The 11,689-nt window shown below is 39.2% G+C and overlaps 1 protein-coding gene across 1 annotated transcript; it reads left to right on the top strand.

Annotated features, from left to right (window-relative positions):
* The first annotated feature begins 867 nt into the window (after positions 1 to 867).
* ankrd33bb (ankyrin repeat domain 33Bb) lies at positions 868 to 9,335 on the top strand. Its single transcript, XM_084120924.1, has 4 exons — positions 868 to 1,898; positions 5,507 to 5,636; positions 7,095 to 7,235; positions 7,360 to 9,335. Exons 1-4 carry the CDS (start codon positions 1,449 to 1,451, stop codon positions 8,178 to 8,180), a joined length of 1,542 nt encoding a protein of 513 aa, XP_083977050.1. The 5' UTR covers positions 868 to 1,448; the 3' UTR covers positions 8,181 to 9,335.
* Positions 9,336 to 11,689: the final 2,354 nt, after the last annotated feature.

Below are 11,689 nucleotides of genomic sequence, written 5' to 3'. Positions count from 1 at the left end.
GCAAACTCTGAATCAACATGAACCAATGCAAAATTTTCTATATATTGGTATCACAACTTGTAATAATTAGCCTACTTGAATGAGCTCATTGTTTCTGCCTTAAATGAATACATTGTTAGCTAACTGTGTGATTGTATATGTACATTTCTGAAATACAAAACTTGGACACAGTCACCTCTGATAACAGATCGCTAAATTGTAATGTAGACGCATGCATTTTCTGTAAAGCTGCTTTGAAACAATATGTATTGTGAAAAGCGCTATACAAATACATGTGAAATGAATTTAATCGAATTTTAAGTTTAGTTGATAGCTGGCATTATGAAATATTACCTTTATTCTCTAGATAGAAAATATTAGATCATGTGAGCTTTTGTGAAGATATTAAAGTGACATGAGCAGGTTTAGCTAGTAGATAAATTTTCTGGGATAATTTACCCAAAACGGCCTCTACGATGTGCCGTCACCAGAAATATCAGTACAAAACATGCCTTTATATATCATCCTAAAGCCCAAAGCCCAAAAATGTTGCTGCCTTAAATTTTTAAGTACAATCAACTTGGATGTTTAAGTCATTTCAACATAAATTACATTATACAAATTTTTTACGTATTTTTGATGTGTTAAAGCAATTCAAAAACATATGTTGTCATAACTTATTGATCATATCATTTTTTTACAGAGTAGTTAGAAAACAACAGTTTTAGTACAACCAAAAACATTGAAAGTGACGGCATGTGTTAATGTGTTATTGTTTTTTTAGAATGCAAATGAGAGAACAGCTTATCCACAACAAAATGTTATTTCTGCTGCATCCAATTAACCTTCCACTAATCTATCGAGGAGGCTTGTGCGGCCAACAGTTGATCTCAGTCAAATACAGGCTATCAAAGTGTCGCTCTGGATGTGCTTGTGAGTATCCAAGTCGGCTAAAAATAGAAGCGATAAGAGTAATAATGGGACAGCAGGTCTACTCGTATCCTGAAAGATATAAAAGTCCTCCGCACATTAACAGGCATCAGTTGTGTTGAGAACTGTTTTGTGTAATTGATGCAAATTTGTGTTGACAGAAAGAGACTAAGGCGATTAGGAGGCTTCTCTTGAAACAGTGCCCGTGCCAGTCAGAGCATTTCCGATGGAAGTCCTTCATCCTCACTGTGTAAATACTCATTCTCCACCAAGAGTCAGATTGGTCCACAGAGCAAGTCAAGTGAAGAAAAAATGGGATAGTTTTGGTGAAAAAAAACAAGCGGTATGTAAGGGTGGACATAAGTACAACTGGTTCTTGAAGAGCAGCGCATATGATATTATTCTAAAAGGTCTATGACTTCTGGTTCTTCATTTCTTGTGTCAATAACTGGAGTTTAGGATTGCCATTCATTATGTGACGGTCTCATTCTGGATCCTACAAGATTTTCGTTTTTGTGTTCCACCTGTCGGACAGTTAAATGGTGCTAATAACTGAGAATGGTGTTGCAGGAGGTGTACTTCTGGTCAAAGAGCACCAAAATGGCACCATTGTCAACCAAACAAGAGGCTGGAACAATGAGGAGTCCTCCGTACAGAGTTCCAATATTGCGGAGCCAACAGAGGACTCTTATTATGCAGATGATGAAGACCACCATATTTCTGATGATGATGATGACGACGACGACATCTACCAAGAATTTGAGGAGTTGGACTTTTCAAAACTACCGGATAGCAAGAGCATTGTGTCGGACGATTCCTTCTACCCACCTGATGATTCTCTCAACTTGGAAAAATGTCTGAGTCCTGAGAGCCCCGAGCCACTCAGCTTCTTCAAAGCATGCTGCACTAACAATGCCATCATTGTCAAAATCCTGATAAGACAAGGTGTGACGGAGGAGGAGGTGCGAGAGGTGGACAAAAATAACAGAGTAAGTTCACTTTTGAATGTTTTAAAAGGGAAATGTGTCATTTCTATGCCACCAAACTGAATCACAGAAATTACTGTTTGTTTTTTTTTAAACAAGTTTCCCAAACACTCCCACCCCCTATCATTGGTCAGATAAACAGAGGCCCGCCCCCAAACTCAAGCTATTGGTTGAATCAGTGTTGATGGTTGGGGTGCTCAAACATGTTTTTAAAAGCCTCTCAGTGTTTACACTTTTCTAGGGAAGTCAAGCTACAAATGGCTTACTTATAGTTCTACAAAAAATAACACATTTCAGCTTTAAATATTGTAGTGCTCTTTTATTATTTGCAATTTTGCAAGTTTAACTTTAGTCTTTTTCATTTTAGCAGCACAGGCAGTTGAAACATTCTCAGTTAAAAGAATTAAATTGCAGGAACATGCTCATGCAGTGTAGGAACATCTCTATCATTACCATCCTTGCTTTGATTTTTCTGAATACTGGAATAATGAACATATTACTTTCCAGGATTCATTCAGCTAAATCATGGGTTTTAAGAATGCCATTCTTGACTGGGAGTCGGGCTTTCACTCCCCTTAGCCCTGAGAAGCTTACAATTATGACAATGTGGGTGATAACAGTGTCATGTTTATGCAAGGCTATTACCATATCAAAGAGCCTTTAAACATGCATGATCCACACAGTGCTCCTCAGGGAATGAGCTCAGGCGGCTGTCTCCTTCCTCCATAAATATCGATGCTGCGCAAAAGTGAGGCTGAGACTTTCATCCATATATAACATTAAAGGCAGGATCTATAAGAAAATAAATCTGGCTGGATGGCAGCTGTCAGCAAAACATGTGCCTTCTTGACATGATGGAATTGCATTGAGTCTAAAAATATTATATTGTAGTTAGGTTTTCACTGACATGACAACCACCATTTATTCGATATATGTAAATGAATGGGTCATTATCAAGTCCAGGAGTTTAAAACTGGGTGGCCAGGGGGCTACAAGTGTGCTAAGGGGTCCATGGAAAAGTTAGAAAAAGCACATATGAAATGTAATAGTATATAATAAAGCTAAAATAACACTTTTGTGTGTCCAAATTGGGACAAAAAATTAATGACATTTCTAAGTCAAATCTATGTCTTGACTTGATGTCCAGTTGTGCTGTGACGCTGTGATCTGCAGCTGAAGTCTCATGGGTGCACCAGCCAGCTAAGCCCTGGAACAGATTGGAGTTTGAATTGCAGTCTGAGATGCAGCCCAAGCAGATCGTAATCATGACTGAGCTTTTTAAAGGCTCTCCAAGATGTCAAAATACTGCAGGGCTCTGCCTAGACAGTAGACAGGGCATGTCTTTTCGGCATGTCATATGAGCAGAGAACCCCTAATTTGTCCATTAAGCAGAGACCTTATAATGTAAGTGTAATTCCACTGAAAGGAGTCTAGCTGCAGACCATAAAAGTCTAAATTTGACTCTGCCACCTATTGTCATGCTAAATTATGTGTGAGAATTGAGATGACTTCCTTCCTCAGTGAATCATTTGAACTCAAATTGCATTGACTACTGCCAAATGTGTCTGTCTTCCTAAAAATAGAGCCTATAATAAATGAATCATCACCTATTGTCCTTCTATTTTGTGCTGCTGCTACTGAGACCATATTGAAAAGGATACTCTGGTGCTCTTTGCCGCTTGGTACGAGCATTGGATTTGTAAATAAATATCTTATTTAACTATTCATCATTGCTGACTAGGACTGTACGCTTGGTCTGTCACTCACTCTTAACTTAGACAATACAGTTTGAAAACTCAATGTTCTGAACGCAAACAGAAAATGCACATGCATAGAAACAAACGGTTACTCACACAGAGATAAAAAAAAGTCTCGTTTTCCCCAAAGCAGCAGGCTGTGTGTGGCAGTTAAAGACACGCAGTCGTCCTTTAAGACTCTACGACTCATTTGCATGTAAATGTCTCTCAACTAACACAATCCCTGATCATTTGTTTAATACAAATCTTATTCTACCACCATTAGCACAGGGGAAATTATATGTGCAGCACAGTTAAACAGCACCATTAAGCACTAATATTTAATGATCCTGTTTATCAGTCTCGGCAATGTTCAACCTTTTTGCAGTAGGCCTACTGATAATTAAACAGATATGATATTCTCAAATATGAGATTTTAGGTTCAGGAAACCTGCTGACTGTGGGGATGCACATTTGATAGCTTAAAGTTTATATTTCACCTTAAGAGTTTGTGTTCACCTTCACAGCTGAACTTCTGTTGGGAGCTTTAGGAGGTTAGAGAGGCTTTTCTTCACAATCATCTTACGACAGCATGACATTTCGCTTCCCTGTAAGTCTATGCATGTGTAACCTGATGTGATCCCTATGAAGTGTCATTGGGATCTACCACTAGGTAGAAATTGCTGCCTCATGCTATTGCATATCGTTAGCCTGTTAATAACCTTTATATTAAGAGATCAATTTAAAAATATATATATATATATATATATTTGCAAAAGAGCCTTAATGACGGCTAAGAGAGATAGACAACTAGACCTAAATTATATATACAAATATATATTTTAATTTAGCTGCATATCGATTATAGCATTGATCATTTTCAGTTTCTTGCTATTCTGGAGCTTAGCACCATAAATGCCAGTAGACAAGCGCTCTGAGCCTAGAGGGAACTCCATACTAAATCTTAGCTAATAGTCTTTATGGGTCTTACCATCTGCCTGTAGTGCTCTATAATCACTCACAATCTGGAGACACACAAGAAAAGGAAGATGCTTTGTACTATTCAAGCCTCATGCCTCTGACCTCACGCATTTGTTTTTATTTCCTCGCAACCCTCACTCATCTGTGCCTTTAATATTTGCTGAATTTTACATATGCTGCGTTCAAGGAGCAGGCCTCCCCATGTCTGCACTGCATTTGTCTCTGTGCTCATTTGTGCAGTTTGTTATGCTTAACTGTTAGACATTACAACAAACAATTATTCTCCATTTATAGCATATTTAGATAACTGTCATTTAGTCTGAATGTGTAATATTTCTATTTAATACATTAGTTGTTTCTGAATATTAAGCAAGTCATTACCCAGAAGAGTTCCAAGAAAAGTGAAAACACTGTGGCTCATGTGGTGCATTCAAAACATTGCTTGTTTGATTGTTTGAGCAACACTTGCACATTAGTTTATCTTGACTTTGGGTGAGGCTATCTGATGTCCAACCAATGGAAAAAATGACACATTTCACCCATATAAATGCACAGTGGTGACATTGCAGTAATACTGACTGACCTAACTAGAGTATAGGCTACACTTGCCAGTCTAATTATGCTTCTGCAAAACACCAATTGACACATTTACTCTAAAAATCAAGAGCTCATCGACCTCATAAATAAGACCACCAAACCCATGTGTCTCTGACCTCCAGAAATGGATCTGGAAACTCACCCTGCAACAATCCCTGCCCTTAAATGAACTGCTATATTGCAGGGTTCAATGCCTCTGCAGTTTGCACGTTAAACACCTTCTTCTGCAGTAATGATGGACATTCAGGAAAATGACTGTGGAGATAACTCATATTTTTCCTCTCCACTGCTTAACAGACAGGTCTGATAGTGGCGTGTTACCAGGGCTACGTGGATGTGGTCATTGCACTTTCTCAGTGTCCACATGTGGACGTGAACTGGCAGGATAATGAAGGGAATACGGCTCTCATGATTGCTGCACAAGCAGGTAAGGGAAGTGACACCAAATCATCTATTAAAGGCAATAAAATTACGATCAATAACTCTCAGTATATCCCCCTGGGCCTTCATTTACTTGTATTATCACTTATCTGTGAACAGAAGTAGCGAGAGATCCTTTCTTTAGTATTATGGCATATCCGAGTGAAACAGATTACTGGGAAAAAAAACTGTAAGACGGGGGTTCGTTCACTTCGATGGTTGTTGATTGGATTGAGGCAGATTTAAATGTGAGCTTGCAAGAAAGGGTCTAAATAGCTGCTTTTCCACTGTCGGGCCCGTGCGAACCAGGGCTAACAACGTGCCGGGCAGGGCCAATAGCCTCAGACCTCAAGCACCGAGCCCAAAATCAAGTTACGCTTCCACTGTCGGGCCGGTAGCCCAGCGGCGCTACCCCATAAAACCCTAAAGCCTCCATAGAACGACGTCACACACCCACACCATTTCAGCAGCTGACTGAAAACTAGATACTAGATCGCAAAATGAGCATGACAGAAGAGAACGTTTGGTCTTTACTTAAAGACTTAAGATTCCAACATCAATATTTGACTGTTTTACAATAAATGTTACAGTGACAGTAATTTATTAATTTGTGTCAGAAGTGCACATCAAACAGGCTGAATCAAACTGGTATTTATCATTTCACATTTAAAAAAAAACATACCTATTCAGTTGCACCTGCTTCCATTTAATTGCAATCACAGGAATGCCCAAAACAACTCCATTAAGGCTTTTAAGTCCAAAGGCTTACACATTTAGACAAATATTGATAAAATATCATATGTTTGTCACATTTCTTTAGAAAGAAAGAGTGAGCATTTCTACAGTAGTCAACATTTGAAGTGGATCAAAAAAAGTTCATCAAAGTTGTCCTAAGACAAGGAAGGGTATTGTTCAAAATTCATGTATAACTTTGATGAAAGGTTTTGATCCACTTCAAATGTTGACTACTGTATTAATTTTCCATGAAATTATGTGATCTGAGTAGGTTTGAGCGATATCTTCTGTCTCACTATACTGTTATCCTTTCAACCAGAGCAAGAGGGAGCTCATGAGAAGAAAACGGGAGTTATTAGTTATACGAGTTAACCGGAGTGCATGTTTTTTGAACATGCACTTGAAAAAAAAAATCCCCCTATACACAGAACGAATGAAGCACCCTGTATAGGGACCAGAATATTATGAACTTGTTCTAGTAAGCAGACACCTAGAAACCTCATTGAAGGACATGTTCAAAAATCGACTTTATATAAAGAGTATTAACCAGTTCTAACCATCTTAGTGTCTGTATTCTTGTAGCTCAAAAAGTAGAGCATATTGCTAGCAACGTCAAGCTCATGGGTTTGATTACCAGAGAATGCATGAACTCATAAAATGTTGCTTTGGATAAAGGCATCTGCCAAATGCATAAACGTAAATGTATTATATATCTTCATCTGAATTATAGGCCACAGTATGATTACCAACTACCTGCTGAACTATTTTCCCGGGCTCGACACTGAACGCAGGAACTGCCATGGCTTCACTGCGATGATGAAAGCGGCCATTCAGGGTCGAGCCGAATGCGTGCGGTCTCTCGTGATGACAGGTACAGTATCATCAGCTGAAAAATTTATATGAATTCCTAATTTAGTTCATGCATAATAATCTTCCATTTTGTTCCTTCATGTGGGCATTCATTTTCCCTTTGTCTGATGTTTTTCTTTATAAAGGAGGAGACATTGAAGCAAGGGACTTTGGCCGTAAGCTGACCCCACATGAATGGGCCACGTTCACGGGCCGCTACGAGACCGCCAAACTGATGTCCCGACTGATGGAACAGCCTTGTGCTGAACAGTTCTGTGACTCTTATCACATGGAGTGGCCTATGCTAAGCGAACTGGTGTCTCAATCAAAAGAGCCCAAGTCCTGCTTGAGGAAGTTCTCAGAGTGTGTCAGTAACTTGCTCTCCATCAGCATGAAGACCGACCCCGTAGACGAAGGTGTCATGGATTATATGGTGCGCATGACCACGGCGCTGGCCAGCCCGCTCATATCCACCGCCTGCCACACTGTGTGCCCGGGCAGCCCTCCGTGTGTTGGAAAACGCCGCCCTGCCGTACAGGACATCCTCCGCAGACAGCGTCTGGCTGAGCTGAAGAACCTAGGGCCCGAGCGCCTCAACAACTACAAGCGGCTCTTCCAGAACTCCAGGGTCCTGCTGTTGCCGAAGAAGCAGGAGCGGCGCGCCAGTCTGCAGCCACAGATACTGCAAAGTGTAGCGATGGCCTCCACCTTGGCCCTGAGGAGAAGTAGCCTTCTGCCCCTACACATGATGCGCAGAAGTAGTGTACGTCCTGGAGTAGTGGTGCCTAAAGTCATGCTGTGTAAAGCTCCTGCCCCTGGATTCGTGCCGGAGCGTCCGCCTAGCAGGACTTCAAAAGACCCATTACACCTACAGATCCCTAAATGGAGGTACAAAGCTCTGAAGGAGGAGAAGAAGAAAGCTGAACAGATGGATAGGTTGAGATTGCCTATCGGGAGGAAAAAGTGATGTGGCTTTTGATGCCTTTGTGTTTTTTAAGGATGTTTTCCTCTGTGAAGGCTTGTGGCCTGTGAGAGGGTCAGCAGTACAAATCGTACACTATACTCTTTTAGACTGCCATGTACTTCACTCCTCAGTTCTATAATCTTTAGTCCGATACGTTATTTTTAAGTGATAATTCTAATTTACAAAATCACCAAACATAATTAATGTGTAGTTTGTTTTCGCTCATCATCTTTGAGCCATGTCTTACTTGAAATTTGACGCACACTAATTTCTATTTTTTTATACTGCTCTGACAGACTGAATTTATGAAAGGGAGTGTTATAAAGAAGCTGCTAAAACAAACAACATATTTAACAATGACAGTTCTAACACCGAAATAATGTAATAGACCATAGTCAGGTTAGACGACATATAGGCCTATTGAATTTAACGCAGATGAAAGCGAGGCTGTGAAGATAGGCACAGTTTTTGCAATGGCACGCGCTGTATTAAGGTCGTAGATCAGGTAATTTTCGCAACTCGTAACTTTTAAAACTACTATAGTTTTTTTTTTCGAAAAGACGTTTCGTCAGCTGAACAATGTTGTTGTAAAATCCATTGAATGAGCTGTATTCATCCCTCAAAGACTAGTTTTCATTCCTGTCAGTAAAAATGGCGCTACCCTGACTAGGTCGGCAGGTTATAATAATAATTATAACAATAATGATAACATTTGAATTAAATTTACAAGATGCAACTCCAGATTTTCAGTGAAGTGTGCATTGCCTTGAGCATATTTTGCACTGCCGGTGAGCGTTGCAAGTGGAGAGAGAGCCTTCAGTAAACTTAACCGGGTAGAAAACTACCTCAGATCAACATTGTCTCAGGAAAGACTGAATGGTCTGGCATTGCTGTCTATTGAACAAGATTTAGAAAGACGGCTTGATTTCAAAGATCTGATCAAAGTTTTTGCTGTGAGAAAAACACGTCGTTTGGCGCTTGGAATAGGAAATTGCAAGTTGACAGCTTATTTTTATAAAACAGCTTATAAGACATCCAGACAGAGTTTAAATAGTGTCTGTGTATGAGATGGTACAATGGTGTTGTACTGCAGTATGCAATTATTTGTATAGTTATACATGCATAATTTACTAATTTAATAAACTTTCAAATTTAGTTCTTTATTGTCTCTTATTGAATGCATTAATTGCTATGCTTATAGATAATGACTGTTGTTATATGTGGCAAAAAGATAAGATGGTTGGGGCCTTGGGGCCCGGATTACAAATTAGCCAGGGGCCCCAGAAAACACTATGGCGCCCCTGGAACTGGCCTTAATGTCTATAAACCTAGAAAAGCTCTCTTCTCTTAAGTATTTTTTTTTTTTTTTTGTAGGGTTAGTCCAGTTCGTTTACTTTGATGACACAGAACACATTCTTAACAGATGCAGCGCCTTTTATAAAAGTTTCACTTTTTAAAAAAACGTGGCGTGCATACATGTGCAAAACGCACTACTAGCCTACTGTTGAGAGCCAAAATACCTTATTTAGAGCAGCGCCATGCCAGGTATGAAAGCAAGGCTGTGAGGGGTATACTTACCGTGTTTTCAATGGCGTCCGCTGTAAAAAAAAAAAAGAAAAGAAAAAGGTGTATAAAGCTCATAGGTATATCAAACTCGTCGAGTTTTTTTGTCTAGTGAAATTTCATGGAAAGATACTTTTGCTGTGTTTCGTCATTCGAACATTTGAAAAGCCGATTAAATGACAGTACAACCCACTGAAGAGATGTATGTCTAACCCTCACAGCATCACTTTCATTACCGTTAAAAATAAAAGTGCGGTGCTAGAGAGAGCTACGTTGTCACATATTGGTGAAGATTTGAAATATAATGTTTGTTATCAGGTAGGCCTAATGTTTCCTTTAGACATGTCAATGATAAAGATGTCAAACTATAGCGTTGAAATCATTTAATAACAAAACAAAGCAGTCAAAGTTACAAGGGGTGCACCTGTACCAGCAATGCAGAGTGGCAGTAAACTTCCAACAGGGGTCAGTATTAGGCCTACATTCTAGTCAGTCAAGGTAAGGCTTCATGTTCTCAAAACACACAATCCAGACATTGAGAGCCATTTCAGCTCTCAAAATGCATTTCTTTAATATTCGTATCTAACGACACGTTCTTACACACTTACATTAGCAATAAAATTCAACACTCAGTTCACAGCATCACCACATTTTTATGCATCAAATTGAACTGTAGATGGATTAATGCTCTATTACGCATTAGCATTGATGAAATTGAAATGAATGGACGTGAAGGGCTTGGTGTTTCAGAGCTGTAGGCATGAGATGTCGTTTAGCACCTGCCACACTTTTTTATACTGCAGAGTGGTTCTCAGGACAAAGTGAGAAGCACATACCCTGTCAATGTCAAAATGCTTCTCTGTGGGGAAAATGGTAATGAAACAGTCGTGATGAAACCCTAACAGGAGCTCGCAGCTTGCCCGCCTGGCCTCTGATAGCTATCTAGGAATTCTATCAAAAATACAATAAATTGAAAAGTCACGCCTGTACAAGGTAACAGAAATCTCTTATGTGTTAATGCTGATGTCTGGAACAAAATAAATGCTGTTGACTAAATCAATAGCCTACAAAATACACGGAACAATCAGTTCTGTTAAAGTGTTGAAAGCATCATTCTAGATAAAAAGTGGTTTGGATGTAATACAAGTGTATTTTAAAACAAATATGGCAATATAGTGCATGCCAATGTCAGATCTGCCCTAAGAAAACCTCAATATAGGATAGAAATAACTCAGACACAGACGAAATAAATCACAAAACAGTGATTCTCCATTAGTTTATATAGCAGTTGCAACCTGGCATTAAAAAGGTTCACAATTCTCTCAAACACTTTGTCTAGCAACAGAAAAAAAAAAAAAGTTTTACTTACATCTTCAATACAGGTTGTCTGATATGTCTACTTTTTCACAGATATTTTGCTTGTTCTCAGACGTTCACTATCGATGGTGCTGAAGATATGTGAGTTTGGGGATCATCCTTAATCCTTGCATCTGACAATTACCTCTAAGTGTAAATTGACATGAAGGGAAGACCAGGGCTTGCTTCATACCTTCCTTAAATCCGCCAGATTTGAAGTTTAAGGTTGGAAAAATCACCAAAAAATTATAGGGTAGTGTCATTCTTTGTTCTCCATTCAGTCAACAGAGGAATGATCACCCATCTTCTCCTGCAATAAGATGACCTGAGATTAGGTATAGGCAATTACCTAAGAGAGAAAAAAAATGAAAATCAAGAGGCGTGTCTATACGCACAGCTCTCCTTCTAGATCAAAGCTATTCATTTTAGTGGCATCCATTTTACTAAGGACATGAAACATTCAAAAGGCATTAATAAAAGGTAGCAACATAGGCCAAAAAATGTTAGAGCATTGTTTTAACACCTTTTCAAGTCAATATTAGAAGCTTTCTCACATCTGCCCTCACTGAGCCCTGGTCTCACCTCTTTGAAAC

This window comes from Abramis brama (assembly GCF_963993115.1).
Source record: "Abramis brama genome assembly, chromosome: 7".
NCBI classification, from domain to species: Eukaryota; Metazoa; Chordata; class Actinopteri; order Cypriniformes; family Leuciscidae; genus Abramis; species Abramis brama.
Note: the sequence above shows the minus strand (reverse complement) of the source record. Positions and strands in the feature narration are given on the sequence as shown.

Excerpts from the sequence above, each read along its gene's own strand:
- ankrd33bb (XM_084120924.1), top strand. The coding sequence starts at position 1,449 with ATGGTGCTAATAACTGAGAATGGTGTTGCAGGAGGTGTACTTCTGGTC. Across the intron at positions 1,899-5,506 it reads AGGTGGACAAAAATAACAGA|ACAGGTCTGATAGTGGCGTG; the intron begins GTAAGTTCACTT and ends ACTGCTTAACAG. Across the intron at positions 5,637-7,094 it reads CATGATTGCTGCACAAGCAG|GCCACAGTATGATTACCAAC; the intron begins GTAAGGGAAGTG and ends TCTGAATTATAG.